Genomic DNA, 19,473 nt, shown 5'->3' on the forward strand with positions numbered 1-19,473 from the left:
CCCAAAGTATGAAATTTCATCTTGAAGTATCTTTTTGTGCCTTCTTTCCAACTCCATAAGTTAGACCAAGCTTTTATTCTTCAAGATAAAGTTATGCCAAATCTCCCACGATGTCTTGATTATGGATTGGTTCAATATAGGGAACTTGTATGGGATACATGTCATTGTTTTAACCTTCGGCCATGAAACTCGTACCCAAAAAACTATAGTCTTTTCACTTTTAGTAAGTTTTTATGGAATTCAAATATGATGCTTGAAGAGAAAGTTATGACAATTTTCTCGGGACACTTGTTTGAGATAGAATTCTGGAGCATACAAAAATCTTAATTTTATATCATGAGATAATGATAAAAAATTACACTTTCTCTATGAATTTCCTAGAATGAATTCTAATACAAGTAGTAGATACCAAAAATCTTGAGATATGTATCCACCTCTCTATGTCACACATATCTATACTAGATAGAAAATTCTACCTTATGGCAACAATAAATATACATAAATAGGAGTTTTAAGAGCGTACCAGTCAATGATGTCTACAAAACGCTAGTAAGGAAGAAAAAAATGTGTTATTGTAGATGTGGATGATGATTTGTTTTATATTCAATGAAAGGGCAATAGTAAAATTCATAGTGATCTACACCTTTGGTTTCCTTGATTAACCATTGCCCAAAATCCTTCTTTAGCCCCGCTTTAGATAATTGATCGATGATTTGGTTCCTTTCCCTATAAATATGATAGCATCAAAAGAAATTAAAAGTATCTTTTATACAAAACAAATATTCCATCAAGGGTAGCAATTCCTGGCTGTGACATTGTTGCACTCTATAAGCTAGTTTATAACAAGCATAGAGTCCTCGAAGACTTGTAGAGATGAGGAACCTTCTTATTTTGTAGAGAGCAATAACAGTTTTAGAGCTAACAATTCTGCAAAATTGTTTGAGCATGCTCCTAGCCCTATTTCTAGAGTGAAGAAGTGTGTTTCTGAAAGATAAAGCACTGCTCCCCCCCTCCCCACATTTTTGTTCCTCAACTTGGGAGGCTCCATCAAAGAAATACCAAGGTCTTTCTTTGTCAATATCTTATTCCACAATGTATATTTCACCATGCACTAAGTTGTTTTGAGGAATATTGGCGAAAATATCCAAACTTTGAGTCATTATTCTAAAAGGGGAGGTGGTGGCATCTTGAAAATTTGCTTTATTTCTTGCTAGCCAAATGCCCCAACAAAGGAGTACTGGAATAGCATAAATTTTTTCAATAACTATATTTTCATCCTAGGTCCTCCATGCCTCTAGTAAATTTCATCCATGCTAATCTAGTATTAAAGCTAATTTTGATCTACTTGTATTCCAAACTGACTTTGTAGAGGAGCAATCGAGGAATAGATGTTGGACTTGGTCCTTTGAATTGTATCTTCTGTAGATTTTCCCAATTTGGGACATTATTTTCAAGGAGGTACCACATGAAGAGTCGAGCTTTGGCGAGGCATTTAATCTTCCACAGTGCTTCTCACCACCATGTTGAAGAATCTAGGGCAAGTAGATGTAGTGTGGTTCTTCTTGTCTTGATAACAATTTGGGGAATCTTTTTACTTTTCTTTTTAGCTTAATCTTCTTCTTATTATTAATTCATGTGTGTGTACTTCATCAAACTGCTACCAAAAACATAAGAACAAGAACACAAGATGTTGGCTCTTTGCCGGGGTCAAAACCTCTCTTCTCTTGAGAGGAAAACCTTTTAGTAATTTTCTCTTATTGAATCTTCTTATTGATCAATGCCAAACCCTAGGCCCATGACTAGAATATCCTCCAAGCATAAGGCAAGTCCTTCCTCCTTCCTGCACTTTTTCCCCGGCACTTTGTCCTTTTTCCTTTCGGCACTTTGCTCCCCGACACTTTGTCCTCCTTCTTCAGGTACTTCTTTCTTCTTTCAACTTGTTGATAGTCCTTAGTATACTAGCTCTAGAAGAGAATCCAATCTTTGATCCTTAGTGAGATCCTTCACCAAGAGGATACCTTCTTTCTCTTGACCCAATTGAGCTTCTTCTTGATGTATAGTGCATACTTGATATAGTAGTACTGCAACCCTAGTTTCTCGCATGTGTGGGAGGTTTCCCTTATGCTTTTAGCTCCTTTCTCCTTCGCTTGAGAGACCCTCTTCTTTGCTTAAGTATGAGGCCTTATAGGCCTAAGTTACTAGCCCAAACAAAGAGGAATATATAATAGCGATCTTGTTGTTATTATATCTGCAGACTATCCTTATTTTCTCACACGTGTGATTGCGTTTCTTCTTTAGAACAACCCTATAAACTTCAGTTGGTGTCTCTCCTTCTTCGCTGCACTAGAGGCTCCTTGTACTTCGACTTTCTTCACCCTTTCTCGGTCTTTCTTCTTCGCTGATTTCAGAGATAGATTGTGTCGTACTTAGAGGAGTGGAAAACCTCTATATGTAGAGGATTGTCCCTCCTTTACACCGACTTGAGGCCAACAAGAGGAAAATAGTCCGACTTTACATATATAATTCAGATTGCTTCTTTTAAGTGTCGTTGCATGGAGGAGACTTGTTGACTTTGCTTGGAGGTATTCTCTTGACTCTAATACATAAATATACATGGTGTAACATGCCCTTAAGGTCTTCAAATTTTTATTTTAACTCTTTGACTCACCTATAGCACTCTAATATGTGTTAGACCTATTTCAATGAGCAAGAAACTCATTGACATATATTATAAAAAATAATATTTCTTTTCTTGAATAAATACAAATATCAAAAGTACATTTATGAAGACCGAATCCCATCAATGAGACATCTGCTTTTGTTTATGAATCTTCTTTTGAAGCTTCCATCATAGGATCTTAAAGACCCTTACCCTGCAAATGTTTCTTTCCTTTTGGTGATGGAGGTATTCTAAGATTCTTAATCGTGATCAATTTTCTTTCATTGTGGATGAGGTCCTATAATAGGTATGCTCCTTCTACATGAATATCTTGAGCTATATCTACCATGCTCCTCTATTATAGAAGATATTTATAACCATGCATTTTTTCTATTTATAAATGCTCCTCCTACGTGAGTATTTTGTACTCTATCTAAATCATGCTTCTTGATTCTAGAAGATGTTTCTAGCCCTGCAATTTTATTATATTCCTACATGCACCTATAATACTCAAAACTTTGAAAGAAGACTTTAAGTAAAGAAGTAGATTTAGTCATAGTAGAGATCGGAGGATCTTCCTTCTTTTGCTTCTTGTCTTCTTCTTTCATTTCTTGAGTCACATGAGATTCTTCCATTTTTGTTTTGTTGTTGTTGTCCTTCTTTAATTTAGGGCAATTCTTTTTGTAGTATCCATATTCTTGGCATCCAAAGCATTGGACTTTGGACATATCTTTGTTGTTTGTTCTTCGTAGACCAAATTTTCCCTTTCTCTTGGCCATGGCAACAAATTCTTGCTCCTTTGATCCTACATCTTCCTTTGCTTTAAGTTTGGTTTCCTTTGTCTTGCATAGAGACCACATTTCACTTAGTGTGGTAGCTTCCTTCTTGGCATATATGCTTGTGAAGTTGTGCCAATCCTCAAGTAGAGAATTGAGTACTACAGTTGTCATTTCTTTGTCGGACATGACTTCCCCTAACTCTTGAAGTTGATCTCTCATTTCAGAGATCTTCATGAAGTAGGGAGCTATTCCTTCCTTTGGTATCTTCATCTTGTATAATTCATTTCTTAGAGATATCACTTCTCCAGCTGTGGTTACCAAGAAGAGATCTACTAATTTATCATAGATTTATTTTGATGTTTCAAATTTGGAGACATAAGGAATGAGAGAGTCCTTGATAGATTCTATTAGAATCCTTTGAGCTCTTGTCTCATCATTATTATACTTGGCTAAGGCTTGAGTTTGTTCCTTAGCAGGAATAGTAACATTCCCTTTTACCCGGGGCATTAAAAAATTATCCTGGGAGCCTGCCCACAAGAATCTTAAGCATACCTTGCCCATATTTTCTAGAATTCCTTTCAAGATCCAAGTGAGATCCATCCCACAACCTGATATTCTTCTAGTATTGATTTGATCGATTCAATTCTTCCTGCATAGGAGATACATCTCACACCCCAAGTTTTTAGTCATTTTTTCAATTTAGTTGAGATCCAAAACCAATCCTCTTTCTTGTATGCATTTAGTTTCAAGTGGAAACCCAAATATTTGAGCCCGACATCAATGGAATCAGAGTAAAAGATAATATGGATTGTACAAACTAGACCTTTAGATCTTTCAGAAGGTAGCTAGACAACATTGATTTTGTGGAATTTATTTCCATGGTCGTGGCTTTCTGAAAGAGGGATAAGGCTTGTTGAATAAATTCTATAGCTCTTTGTGATCCATCATAAAAAATTAGAATTTCATCTATGAAAAATAGATGTGACAAAATCATATTTTTTGCCACCATTATTCCTCTGTATGCCCATGTTTGTCTTGCATCAGTTAGTATATGACTGAGCCCTTCAGCTACAAGTAGGAATAAAAGTGGGGAGATGGGAAATCCTTGTTGTAGTCCCCTTTGAGCTTGGAATAAAGGAGATGCAATATTGTTGATTAACGCCACAAAGGAATTCATCATGAGACAACTCGTGACCCAAGTGATGAAAGGCATTTCAAAGCCAAGATGAGTTAATAACAGACAAAGATAAATCTAGCTGACATGGTCAAAGGCTTTTAAAAGATCAATATTTAGAACAAAACCCTTTAATTTCCTTTTTTAAGGTGGTGTAGACCTTCCTAAGTCACTCCATTGGCTTCATGGATTTGGCATCCTTCCAAGAAACCAAAATTTTCTTTTGAGATAACTCTAGAGAAAATGGGTTTCAACCATTGAGCAATAACTTTGGAAATAATCTTGTGTAATTGCAGAGATAAATTCTTCGAAAGTCATTAAAGTTAGTAAGGTTTTCTACCTTTCGGATAAGAGATATGAAAGTTGAGTTGAAAGAGGCTATCATTTTCCCTTACTGTCTAGAATCCTCTACGACCTTCAACAAATCATTCCCTAAAAAATCATAGAAGCCCTCAAAAAACTCTATGGGCCATCCATTAGGCCATGGGCTCTTATCCTTATGAAAGCAGTGTAAAATCTCATGGAGTTCTGCATTTGATATTTCCTCCATTAAATTGTGATTATATTCCTTCTCAACAAATCTAGAAAACAATTGAGCAACTATAATAGCCTTCTCTATGGAGGCACCTTCCTCAGCTTTGAAAAGTAGCAAAAATATGTTTCCCTAGGCTCGCCAGTTGCTCAAAAGAAGAGGCAAAGCCCCCTTCCTGGTTTTCTAACTTCCAAATCGTGTTAACCATTTTCCTTCCTTTAGCGTAGTTTTGGAAGAATTTAGTATATTCATCCCCTGCATCTAGCCAAATAGATTTCTTTTTAACCTCCATGTCGCATCCTTGTCTTCCAAAATTTTCCTTTTCGTAGTCTCGACCTGGAGAATTTTGGTCTTTGTGCCATCACTAAGGAAACCCCCATCCTTAGAGTTCCCCAATTGCTCCAACTCTATCTCAACATCCTTCAGCTCATGTTCATCCTTGGTCCACTTTAAAGCTTCCCATTGAATTGTAGCCTTCTCAACTTGGGAAATATTTCTTGCAAAATGGATGCCAATAGTAGTCCCAGAGTCGGGGATCTGAAGGACCTAGATGGATTTAACCAAAAAAAAAAAAAAAAACCTACATTGAACTTGAAAGGACTCCTTGGTTTCAATCCCACCCCTTTGATTTCTAGGAAGATCGATTGGTGGTCAGACTCTTCCCCTTAATTAACCCATTGTTGCATCAGGGAAAAACTTTCTACCAATAATTCAGAGAGCAGGAACCAGTCCGATCTTTTGGCCACCCTGGCCTCTCCAACTCGCTTATTTCTCCATGTTGGTTGAATCTTTGTCATCTTAACATCTATTAACTTATGACTCATAATTAAATGTTCAAAGAAATTTGTTAGGGGATCTTGTCTTACTTGTGGCCCCCAAACTTTGACCACTCCTAAAGAGAAATTGAAATCCCCTCCAAATAATAGATTCTTTGCATGCAACAACTAATTTTGGAAAAGGTTTTCCCTGAAGTTTGTTCTCTCCATAAATGGTCCATAGATGTTTATAACTCTCAATTACAGGTTTAAGTATACAGAGATGAAATCCATGCCTAAAACTAATTCAAAAACCCATTGGTTTAGGGCTTCAACGGGGTTGGCCACATCCCTGTAGTTGAAAGACTGTATAATCATTGGGTAACTTCTCCCAGGGCCTACATTTCTCTAAGTGCCCTAATGATGGAATGTTGCTTTCTAGCAACCACATCCGAACGTGCTTTGGCTTGGGATTTAGCCAGATGATATTTTTTCCCCTCCCCTTCCCCTCGGTTATGAAAGAGTTTTTCCCTGACCTGAGAGTAGTGTCATCGTTGGAAGTTTGAGTAGAATGGGGCCATGAGAATTAGTGAGCAGTTGAGTCATAGGATTTTGCTATGCAACCCTCCTTTAGGGAGACTGTTTTCGATGGTGTAACCATGGTGGTTGGGGGACAAAGGAAGGGTTGGATGGGAGGTTTGGTGAGAGTGGGTTGTGGGGAGATAATAATGTCACAACCAATTGTGTTGTCCCATCCCTTACCCAGTTCAACAATCAAAACAACTAAAGAGGATAAGAAGTTAGAAACAAGAGTATTACTCAGTGCAAGAGATTTCATTTGTGTGGGAGCTGAGGGATCGATGGAAGATGGAGGTGACCATGTGTTCATTTTTGTTGTCTATAGTTTTTTCACCTCCCCATGGAACTTGTTGGAAGGTTAAGGGTCATCTTGAACCCTAGACGCTTGTATGTCCCAAGATTCTTCTACATTTGTTGAGTCTACCTAGGAAGGCTTCTTTTCTTTGTAGAGAGGCAGCTCCAATTCCCTTTTTGTCCATGGAATTGGAGTGAGCAATCCTTCAAAATGTGCCCTGTCTTATGGTACCTCCTACAACGTTAAGAAATACCCTCATAGTCTAGGATTTGTGTGTGGAAATAATCACACTACCTAATTTCCAATTATGCCACCAAGCCTTCACGAGTGTCAAGATTTAATAAAATGTGGGCCATTGTCATCACCCTTATCGAGAGAAAGGGCATATCTGCATCCAAGAATTTCCCCAAATAATTCCCAATATCATGGAATGCCTCCTAGGACTAGAACTGCATAGGTAATCCCGACATTCACACCCAAATATGTGCCTTCTCTATGACTTCTTTTTTGTCGTCAAAAAGGGGGGTCCATCTTTTGGGCAGAACTGGGGTTGAGTTTTTTTGCCCAATTTTTAGACAACACCCATGAGGCATGTTTTCTAATGTTGAAGGGAAAGCAAAACCAACCTTTGGCTAAAGTGGTTACCATTGGAAGTGAATCAATCTGGTGCTCACACATCTAGTTTACCCATGTCTAAATCAATTGTATATTAAACCAATGACCTTGAGCTCAACTTACTATAGCCAAATTTGCCTTCCTTTCTACCTCATTCATTAGTACATCCTCACCGGGGACCATCCTCTAACCTTTTTTATAAATGTTGGCACACTTGGATTTCTTCTTTTTCTTGTCACCTTTGAGATTTGGCCAATATCAACCCTTGCCTCTTCACCAAAATTTGTTGCCAGTTCCAACAAAACCCTACCAACCGAAACATGAACCTTGTGCCCCTTTGGAAGTGTTTCAACACGGGAGCGTGGAGACTCCAACAAATTCACTAATTCCAATTGGGGGTTTAAGGCTAGAGTACCTTCTGCTGAGAGAACCTCGCTTCCCCCCTTTAGAGACAGATCCACCAAAAAATCCTCCCCTAGAAGAGTTGTTAAGTCTTATGTCACTGAAAGGGACACCCCTTAGAGGACTACCTCTATGGTCGAGCCTTACAGAACCCAACCGACTCCCCTACCGGTGACTAAGTCTCCAAACGATTGATAGGAGGAGGGAAGAGGAGAGAGTCAAAACCTTGTCCTCTCTTCGAACAAAAAATCATCGATTTGGGTGTTGAAAAAATCTCAGGTGTGAAAGACACCTATTAACGAGTCATATCCAAGCCTCCCCCTCAATCCACCATGGAAACGACAGTAGGCTCCAACCAAATTTGGCAAAGCTCAAGCGGGTCAGAGGAATAATCTACTTAAATATCTTCCATGATAACCCCCTTTTTGTTTTTAAAATTTATTAAATTTTAATAAAGAAATAAATTTTATATTATTTTATGTCGTATTCTATCTTTTATATGTTTTGGAGGTTTTTTGACTGATTTTCTAGTCTATTTACCCCAAAATTCGGCAAAGATTTGTTGGAATCACAAGTTTAAGTTGTCAACTCTCCACAATTCAAACACCCCAAAAAAATTTCAGGGTGATGAATTTATATATGTGGTCAAAACCCAATTTAAACAAAACAGATCAAAGTTTGACAAAAAAAAATCAAATTCCAACTAAACTTTAAAATGTTTAATAATTAAATAATATCTTATTTTATATTTATTTATTAATTTCTTTTTTCCATATAATTTGTTATAGTTTTTTATTTTTACATTTGGAAAAAAATGGGGAGAAATGAAAAAGGCAAATTTACGAACAAGCCAGCCAAAAAAATTTATCCGATATTCTCTAAAGCTTACAAATAGTCTTAATCACTTTAAGACACACAATGATGAACGAGGGCACTTTAGCAAGTACTTACACAATTGGTTCATCGAAAAGGCTTGAACTTTCATGAATTTTATGATCACCCCACTTTCATCCGATCTTCAAACCACTTTTGATTTCTATACTTAGATTTTAATTTTAGAAAATGTTATTTGTCATTAAAGTATGGAAAATAAGATAATTAGGCCGATAGGCCTTCCTTTGGAACAGACTTTCATCGTCCTTTTCATTCTGACGTTGACACCTGTCATTAACAGCCAAATTGACATTTGGGTATTTTGCATTTTGCAGTTTCGCATTTGTTATGCCACTGTGTGCGCTATTATTGTGGAACGTATGCCCAACCTGTGTGCGGTGCGGTGAACGTGGCGGTCTCGAATCTTCACCCATGAAGCCGGCAGAAATATCTGCAAATTTGTTACAGACACTCTTCTCTACACCATTTTCCCGGACTTCGCATTACCAGACTCGATGTCAGCCGAAGAAACCGAGTCCCGATTGAAACCCTCAGTATGGGACTCGAACCCGCGGGCTTCCGTTCCATTTGCCAGTGAAACCCTCAGTATGGGACTCCTTGCGGGCTCTCAGGGTGGTTTTGTGCAAACCAGAGCTAGCGATGTTGTTCAGAACGCTATAAACAGTCGTATTAAAGGTCATCCCGATAAAGCTAGGGTTAACATGCATAGGGTCAGGGTTCGAGTTTCTCTGAGCATGGCTCAGGTTTTGAAGCACGATGAGCACTTGATTTCTAAGGCGGTGGAGGCCTTTTATGAACGGGACGTGGATTCCATGAGGGCGGCGTCTCGGATGGAGAAGTTTTTGTGCAATAAGGAGATGGTAGATGTCTCTGTGAGGATGTCAAGGGCCATGTATGCTCAGTTCGTGCAGCAAGCCTTTCAGGCACCGCGTTGCTCAGTTGTAAAGAAGAAATGGGATTGAAAAAACCAAGAGGCGTATATACACACATTGGGTTGAATAATTTAGTGCACATTGAGGCAATGACACGGCTTAGAGCCGCTGTAATGATCAATAAATAGTCAGGCAAGATGCATCATTGCCTCAATTATTTGTAGGATCAGGCTGTATTTAGTGTTTGACAGGTCTTTCCATTTTTTGTAGTTCTGGGTTAGAATTGTTTTGCTTCCAGGAAGGTCAATATTGCCAAGACCTTGATTTCAAGTTTTTTCAAACAGAAGAGTTTTTGGGTGTTACAAATGGTGGAGTTTGCAGATTGAAGCTGTGTTTTATGAAGGGTATCTGCGAGAGATGTTATCATAGTTTTTTATTTTGAGGAAACCCAAACCTGTAATAGCGTTTTTCTGGGTTACCCTTTAAGGTGTCACAAGGGTTCCCAAACTGAGGGTTTTAAGCTGCTTTTAGAGGGTTTTCTGAACCAGGATCTGGGTATTTTGAGAAATGTCAGGGGAAGAGTATTTGGAGGTCAAGTTCAGGCTCCATGATGGTACAGACATTGGTCCCAGAAGATATTTATCTACCACCACTGTTGCCACCTTGAAGGAAAGCGTCCTTGCACAATGGCCCAAAGGTAAGGATTTCATTTCTATCATTTTTTTAATAATTTTACGTCTATTTAGTTAGTCTGGAATCTCAGGCCTCGTTATTATTATAGATCAGTTTTTGGTTGAAGGTGCATTTTTCGGATACTCTTCCGCTTGCAGGGCTTTGCCATCTTTCTCTTGGAACTTGAAAACAGAAATTCTTGACCACAGATCTAGGATTTTAAAATAGGTCCAATCCCACAACTCACACACACACACCTGAAAATAAATAGTAAAGTTTGATAGCGCAGGGTGGTTTATAGATCTGGTAAGTGTGTGGACTGGGGAGCATTGATGATAATTCCACAATAGTTCACAGCCTTGTGTGTGTAGTACACCCATTGGAAACAGGTCATGATTGGTTGGTCTGAAACCTCTTTCACTGCGGCGGCCAGGCCACAAATAGACCAACAGCCCTGAGGCTAAGCAACAATAGCAACAACCAGTACAATATCGGCAGCTAGGCGTCGGATCATCATTGCAGCAGAGCTACAATAAATACTACACATAGCTATCCATCAGGCAGGGGGAGCGAGGAAACTGGAATTTGAACCTGGTTCATCCTCACGACAACTGCTCCAAGTTGCCTCTTGGCCACAGCCTGGTGCATGAACACATACATGTTTGCGTGTGTTTGACTGGAACAGAGAAATAGGTATAACTGTTTGAGATGGGTTCTGGTTCGTGATTTACTGTGTTGAGAATTACTAGATCTGCAAATTCTGCTTAATTCTGTTTAGAATCCTCCATATTTTAGGCAGGTCATTTACATTGTGGCAGAGGATTATCTCTGCAGTCCATTCATCGAGAGATATGATAGGAGATCCCTGGTTGCAACATTCTACTTAATTTTAACCAAAAGATTTGAAGATAATGATTAAATAAGCAGATTTGGCATGAATTGCGGCTCGAGCGAATGCTAGGTCTCATTGCAAATACAGTGGAGGGGTGGATTTGAGGATTTTTATTTATCATATGACTATTATGCATTTGTATAATATCATCCTGGGGTTTGTGAAAAGGAAGAGCCTGCCCTTGATCAGGTTTTCTTGCTAGAGCAATGGAACAATAACGGAGGGTTAGGGTAGAAGAGAACCTTGTATTGTCCACCCATCATAGTTTCCAGACTCTGCTGAGTCTACCTGATCTCTCTGAGTCTGAATGATCCGGTGAGTCGAGTCAACCCAGTTGGTCAAGTCTTGGAAAAAAATGGTCAGCCCCAGGATAACTTGATAAAAGCTCGTTTTCATGGAAAATACTCAGCATGTCAACTCATACTTGGTCAAAACTTGTTGTGCGGTCTGCCTTGTGAGTCTTGCTAAGTCAAACCGGAATAAACTCACCAGAGCATCTATAAAGGCATATTCGGGGGTCATTTTGCTCATCTTTACTTGTTTTCAACTCAAATCGGAGAGGGTGTCTTAGCTACGGTATCCAATACCGCCTCTGTCGTCTCCAAATTACAAGGAGGCAGAACTAGGTATGAAGATAAGTTGTGGATTTGAGATGATGTATCAGCAGAGATCGCATTATCAGTAAGAGATGGAGAATGCAGAACTCGGACTAAGTGGCTCAGGGGTTGCTAAAGTCCAAAGCTCGGCACTGAAAGCAGCCAGGAGTAGAGATATTGGATGGGAGGCATTCAGGAGAAGCTTTGAGAACAGGGGTTATTTCAGGGGTCTTTTTGAAGGTTCGAAGGAGCATAAGAAGCTTATGGATGAAGCATTGGACTATTACAGAAATACCACACTCTTCTCCAGAGTCAGGTAAGCTTAATTTTTTTTTCACAGATCATCCATCTGATGCACTACCTCCTCAATTTAAGTACACATTATTAGCAGTGAGAAACGTCATAAAATCAAATAATTTCTTTTATTTATTCTATATCTGGCAACTTATTTTTTTTACATGGATGGTAAACCTGGAAAGGATATCTACCCACCCTTATACATTTGAGCGAAGAACTGGTACCTTGCCAGCACGATACCATAATCTGCCGGTAGGTTAAAGAAATTCCTTTATTTATTCGTAAATGGGAATATATTATCTTTACCTGGATGGTAAACCTTGTAAGAAGCTCTACCCACCCTCACACATTTGAGCGAAGAACTGGTAACTTGCCAGGACCATACCATAATCCGCATACCTCAATAATATTCAATATAGTCAAGAGCCACACCTGGCAAATCTCATTCAAGGGAGGAGCATGCCTGTTAGGATTAGAAACCGTGTGTGCCCAGATAGTGCACACATGTATATATTAAACACGCCTCCAAGTTCTATCGATAAAAAAATATACAGTACAATGAACATATTACGCAAAAAAGGTAGATAGCAGAAAGGCTTTTCCCATAGAAACATATAAAGGGCAGGTAACGTACAAAACACAGCTGTACAAAGTCCAGACACAATCAAATTGCACCCCTTAATGAAGACACATGCCTTCATGCAAGAGTGCAGCATGTGCCTGGTAGTGAAACAGAAATCAAACTATTCCTTTGCAACTTTTCAGCCATCATGCGAAGGAGTGACATATGTCTGGTCAGGAAGCACAACTAACCTATTAACTATTACCTATAAAATGTTGAAGGGGTGTGAGGGGAAACACCACATCCCCACAGGATATGCAGATTTGAGACAACTCAAGTCCATCAGACCCCAGCCAGCAAGAGCACCCTTGATGGGCCACAACAAGTCAGCAATGGCATGGGAGTGGCAGAAAAGGTTTATTTTCCTATGCCTTGCAAACAGCATCACATGCACCAGTAGGCAAATTGAAACTGAGAAATGCTTCAGCAGTAAAGAAACTGTGCTGTGGCTCGAAATAAAGGGCATCATGGCTTTTTCCCAAAGCAAACTGATATCAGCTCTGCCATATGAGGATAGGACAGATAAGGTCAAATTAAAATGATTATAAAATGCAAACCAATCCTCCAAGGCCTACTAATTTGCACATACCAATTCGAAATCATAGGTCAACCTTACCAAATTCATCATATTACTGTCCAGTAAGTAGTTGACTACGTCATAATTTTATGTTCATTGAAAGAGAAGGCTTAATGACATACGCATTTGTGTGTTGATATCTGGGTGTAAGTAATGCATTAGCATATGTGTTACCATTTAACTTAATATCTGTAGTAACCATTCAATTGGTTTTATTTACAATTCTTGCAGGCTTGAAAGAAAAATATGACAAAGCAATGAGGAGAAATGATGTGAAGGCCATTGCTGTCACTGGTATGCAACTTTGCAAAAGGGATGGAAACTGTACTAAATGTTCAATGGTGTTATAAATATTTATATATATTCATATATATAGAGAGAGATGTAAATGCTTCTGTTCAAAAATCGAGATGATTTCATGTCTATGTCTCTGCTTTGGCATTGTTAGGTAATGGAAGCATATTCTCAGGTGGTTTTGACATCAACGTTCTCCAGGAAGTACAACAGACTGGTATGCCAAACTAAGTTTTCATACAAAATTCAAATTCTGTTGCAGATTGTTTCAAAGGTTTCCATGTTTGCTCATATTCAATTCTCTGTAACTGTGTATCTAGCAGGGAACTTGTCACATTTGGGTAGAGTTTCTGTTGATCTTATGATTAATACTATTGAAGGTAGGCGATCACACATGTTGATGTTACTTATGATGCGAAGTGGATTCTTGGGACTACTAATACCTATCTTATTCTTATCAGTATTGTCTTCACGGTTAAAGATGGACAATCAAAGACAGGAGTTTCTGGGCGGAAGGGGCACAAGATTCCAGCTCCGAGATTGCTCAAGCTTACCCCAGTGGATGCACATTTGGTTGGAAAGGATAAGTTCCATGGTGGTCAGTTCTCTTGGGTAAGTGTTACTAATATGCATTTTGGTCTTCTGATTTGTATTGTTTTTCTTCCCCTTATGTTGTTTATTTGACTTTAATGTCCTGTTCAATTTTGAACTCCAACTACTACTTGTTTCAAAGTATGTATTGAAAATCATTGGTTTCCATTTCATGAAAAGTAAATTAATGAATGTTTCTATCCATTGCACTCGCAAAATTGTAAACCAAAAATTGAACAAATTTCTATAAGCCAGGGCAGCTATTAGCCATGGGGTTGTACTAGTGTTTGGTCACATTTAAGCATTTTCTAAACCAGCAAAGTTTTTTTGAAAGGGCACAGCCTAATTATTCTAAGTTTTAGTTTTTTTTTCATCTGAATTCGGAGATGCAAATTTTGACCAGATTGTTATTTGTTACTCTTTAATTTTTATTTTTTTTAATGTATAAATGGATTCAATTCGCTTAAAACCCAGTTTTTCCAAACAGAATCTAGTGATACAATCTTTGACTATATCGTGATTTGTTGTTGTTTAAAATTCATTTTTGAATGCACAAATCAATTCAGCTCCCTGAAAAACCCTTGGGATACTAGCCGCCTTCACGGCTCAAACTTGTGATTTCAATAAATCCCACCTGGATTCCAGACAAAATTGATAATAAAAAAAATTGTAAACCAAAAATTGAACAAATTTCTATAAGCCAGGGCAGCTATTAGCCATGGGGTTGTACTAGTGTTTGGTCACATTTAAGCATTTTCTAAACCAGCAAAGTTTTTTTGAAAGGGCACAGCCTAATTATTCTAAGTTTTAGTTTTTTTTCATCTGAATTCGGAGATGCAAATTTTGACCAGATTGTTATTGGTTGCTGTTTAACTTTTATTTTTTTTTAATGTATAAATGGATTCAATTCGCTTAAAACCCAGTTTTTCCAAACAGAATCTAGTGATAAATCTTTGACTATATCGTGATTTGTTGTTGTTTAAAATTCATTTTTGAATGCACAAATCAATTCAGTGCCCTGAAAAACCCTTGGGATACTAGCCGCCTTCACGGCCCAAACTTGTGATTTCAATAAAATCCCACCTGGATTCCAGACAAAATTGATAAAAAAAATATATGCTTGAGAAAGAACCAAACATAGAAGAATTAGACTATGATGTTTTCAAAAGCAGTGATATTGTATGAAAAAATAAAAAACAGAGTACCTAAGTTGCTCAGACTTCATTAATACCTTTGGGGACTTCTTTCAAAGTTTAAGACTTTTTTATGTACAACAAATCCGTTTCTCTTAATGAACTGCACTATCCAAATTTGGTGTCGTTTCTGGACAGTAATATTTCTGGTACAGAAATGGTATGGAAATGCGGCCAACATGCAATTAGCCTTTTCTAAAATAAATTAGTCTCTGCACCTGGAACCAAAGTTTGAGATCTTCAACGGGCACAAGATGGTGAATTTCAACGTTTTGGTGCTTGGTCGAATTATCTGGTTGAATATCCAGTAATTTGTGGGGCATCCTATTTTACTTGGCAAACCTTCTCAGCTTGTTGCTACATGGCTCATCACCTTTCTTTCAAGAAAAATGAATTCCCCGAACTGTTCCATTAATTTTTAACAGGTCTTGATTCTCCCAAACACAAATTTCAAACATGGCCTTACAGATACACAAAAATTTGGCCATATGCTTTTTCAATATCACCACTATAAACAAATAATAATGTATTAAAAGTTAGCAATTGTCTATGAAGGGATAAGGTACACAAAAAATGACTTCAACTTCATAACATGTAGCAATTGAACTTATAGGACCGTTGGCCTGCAATATAACCTTTATTAGCTCTTCAAGTGTACTAATTTCTGACATCTATTTCTCTTCATCACTGCAGGTTACTGAGAGTGGAAGGCAGGAGCGCCATGTAGTTGCCACTGTTGGTAAATTTTCTGTCATCTGGAACTTCCGTCAAGTAAAAAACAACGATCATGTGTGTTACAAGGGCCAGAATGGGCTAAAAAGCTGCTATTGCTACAAGATTGTTCCAAAAGATGTATCCATTGTGGATAGCAAATTTATGCATGACAAATTTGCTATTACAAATTCTCTAGAAGCTCCACTTGTGGTTGCAACACCAAAGAAAGTGAGCTCTTTCAGCATAGCATCTTAACAATAACATCCATTTCACACTAATCATGGCGTTGAGCAATTAACTCAAGTGATGAATTATAAACAGTTGTACTGGCTTGTGCATATAACATTCCACACCTTATTGGAGTGGAGTAAAACTAAATTCTTTATAGATTTATAATCTGTTGTATAGCTGAGAGATTGGGCATTTGGTGCGTTTGAAGCAATGCTTGTTGTAATCTGTGTAAAGTGATGAACATGAGCTATGCTGCTTGTAAGTCTGTGTAAAGTTATGAATTGATTTTGACACCAGATGCTAACTCTGTCACTTAATTTTTATTTTTTTCAAGTGGACGGTCAGTATTGACATTTTATATAACTATTGACAGTTTATAATGGAGAAATTCAAGGAAATGGAGAGGCTTTTGAATGGTATGCATATTTTTGTCGTGAAAATTCAGAAGAGATGCATTTGATGGCGATCTGGTAGATTGAGTAGCATGCTATTACTAGCTATAAAAGCTTAAGTTCATGGTCACATGGGAGGGAGCTATATTTTATTCTATTGATTTTTTTCTGCTTCTTAACCGAGGCCTCCATTCTGCCCGATTTTATAAGAAAATAAGCTTGAGTGGAAGATTTCATTGCTGTGATCGACTCATTTTTTTTGAACAGTTTGTTTATACGCAATTTATCCTATTAATATATTCATTGTTTTTAAGGTTTTATGTTTTAATTCTAAGAGTTTGGTTATGTAATTTTTTATTTCATATTTGTTTGTGTAATTTTTTACTCCATATTTGTTTGTGTAATTTTTTACTCCATATTTGTTTGTATAGGTCTAAGAAATGTGTATGCCAAAAATTCTTAGAGATGCATTTAATTATTTATGATCTGTTTCTAGTGCTTGTTTTGTCACTGCAGAATGATGATATATATGTGGTAAAAACATATATGATTCATGTATAATGATAGTTTTAAATATAATATTAATAAATTTATATGTTATGAGTAATTGTTTAATTATAATATTAAAATTTTAGAGGTAGGATTGCTGTTTTATTTAATAGAATTGATAGGTTTTTTTGGTTTGTTTATATTATTACATATTATTATTGCGTCGAGAGATGTTCTACAGTTTAGTATGGGGTAGATTTCAGCCAGCTCAAAATGCTCATCCGTTAGGTTTGAACTAACATTTCTTCTAGAGAAATTCAACAATTCCAATTTAATAATCCTATCGGCCTCTCTTTGTACCTTTTGGGACAATTGCTAGTTATTATGTTTTTAAAGTTTACAATTAAGTTGGTGTATACTTTTTGTTTGTTGTTAGTTGGTAGGATGATGGAATTATTTTTGCATAATGATTTGATTATTAAAGTTGAGAGAAAATTTTTGGCTCAATATTTTTTAGTTATAATATTGTTTTAAAAATTAGTGTTTTTTTCTTCTTTTTTTTCATGGTTTTTTTGATTTAAAACTAGTCTAGATTTATCTTAAATCTGGATTTATCAAGTGTTGAGAAGGATCAAAATTCTTAAAATAGAAACCTCTTTTTTTTAAGTGCAAAACTTGAAGAAAGATTTGCACCTCGAGAGACTTGATCCCTAATGGTTTGATAGGTTCATAGTTAAAATGAAGATGGATTTAGGTTGATTTAATTACTAATAAATACTAAAAATTAATATTTATAATTAGTAATTATTTTGTTTTAATTTATTTATTTGGTTTCATTTTATTTTTTTGTATTTAGACCGAGTCAAAATATTTACCTAAAATAATATAACCTTACAACATCTTTCCATACTATACAAAAGAGTGCATCTCAATGCAATTAATCTTCTTTTAAAAATTTAACTATATAACATGTCCATAAAAAAATAAATGTAATGATCTTATAATTTCAGGGATTATTTTTATCATAACTTTTTAAAATAAAAACAATAATTTTTTCTATACAAAATTTAAGAAAATATTACTTAATTGACATATATGAATATCAAAAATAAGAATAAAGGGGTGGTAGGAGGGGGAGGGATTATTCGCAATCCTGAGGGAAAAACAGTAATTAGGTCTGCTTGGGGCCTGAGTAGGAAAATAAACAATCAAGCAGAATTGTATGGGCTCTATATGGGCCTCCTCCTCGCCCTCCAACAAGGCATTAAAAACCTCACTATCATAGGAGACTCCTTCTTGGTAATCAAATACTTAAGAACTAACTCGTCTCCTAAAGATAATGTACTCATCCAGATCCTTCAACTTATTAAGAGCCTCCTATCATATGTTTCTAGCTCCCCCTCCTTCCATGTTCTCATATATCTTAATGTTAAAGCAAACGCAATGGCTAATAGAGCTTGTCTCTTACAAGAAGGAAAAACCAACGTCAATAAGGTTTTGGGGTCTTACATTGTTCCTTGATGTTGGTGGACATCTTAGCATTTTTTAGTCTCCCTCCCCTTATAATAGTGTCGTTGTGCCTTGCTCTTCCCCCCATCTCTCCTCATGATCCCTCTAACCCCCTTTTCCCTACCTCCTTGCCCTCATTTCCCCGCCCCCTCCCTGCTCCTTCCCCCTCCCCCTTTATTTCGCCCCCACGGCAAGCGCCCCCCCCCCCCCCTCCTTTATTTCGCCCCCACGGCGCGCGCCCCCCCCCCCCCCCCCCCCCTTTATTTCGCCCCCACGGCGCGCCCCCCCCCCCCCCCCCCCCCAAACATCCTTCCCCGCCCCCCTTTCCCCTCTTATTCTAATCATTTGCTCCATTTGTTCATACCTCAACAGATGGTGGAACATGGCAATGGATTGACGTTGCATGCAGGAAGACATGTGGAAAGTTAATAATATTAAGGTGGTTAAGGTTATAATCATGCAAGTTCGGTTGAAAATGCTTCGACATCCATAATCCAGTGTGTTGCATTTAATTCCCATGTCGAAGATTAGACAGGGAATTCACTATCTTATCAATTCATCCGAGGTAGAATTCATCTCAACCTCCAAGTTGATGATGGTGAAACCTGGGGATCCAGGTAGAGTAGTTGCAATTCTGGAATTTCACATGAGCTCCAAGGATTTGGATGGGCATAAATTAGTGCTCACCCTGCCACACAATGCAATGGTTCTTCAATTCGCTTATGGCCTCAACCCACTGGACGTTTGGAGTTGGGCTACTCGACTCCTCTTGGCAATCTTTATTCAAGGGTACATGCAATTTCACGGGAGGAAATTTCGCCCAGGGAAGGTAAGCTTCCCTATTATAC

The 19,473-nt window shown here is 37.6% G+C and overlaps 1 protein-coding gene and 1 pseudogene across 2 annotated transcripts; both read left to right on the top strand.

Annotated features, from left to right (window-relative positions):
* The first annotated feature begins 9,430 nt into the window (after nt 1-9,430).
* LOC149158959 (membrane-anchored ubiquitin-fold protein 1-like) lies at nt 9,431-13,752 on the top strand. The gene is made up of 3 exons (XM_089436380.1): nt 9,431-10,253; nt 13,444-13,506; nt 13,661-13,752. Exons 1-3 carry the CDS (start codon nt 10,124-10,126, stop codon nt 13,735-13,737), a joined length of 270 nt encoding a protein of 89 aa, XP_089292506.1. The 5' UTR covers nt 9,431-10,123; the 3' UTR covers nt 13,738-13,752.
* A 34-nt stretch (nt 13,753-13,786) lies between these two features.
* On the top strand, nt 13,787-16,389 carry LOC149158960 (protein CYPRO4 pseudogene; annotated as a pseudogene). Its single transcript, XR_016261233.1, has 3 exons — nt 13,787-13,886; nt 13,988-14,118; nt 15,984-16,389. The product of XR_016261233.1 is annotated as a protein CYPRO4 pseudogene (transcript).
* The last annotated feature ends 3,084 nt before the right edge of the window (nt 16,390-19,473 follow it).

Source organism: Pinus tabuliformis, chromosome 5_2, assembly GCF_031772625.1.
Source record: "Pinus tabuliformis cultivar Carrire ecotype Pingquan chromosome 5_2, CPIR1, whole genome shotgun sequence".
Lineage (NCBI taxonomy): Eukaryota > Viridiplantae > Streptophyta > Pinopsida > Pinales > Pinaceae > Pinus > Pinus tabuliformis.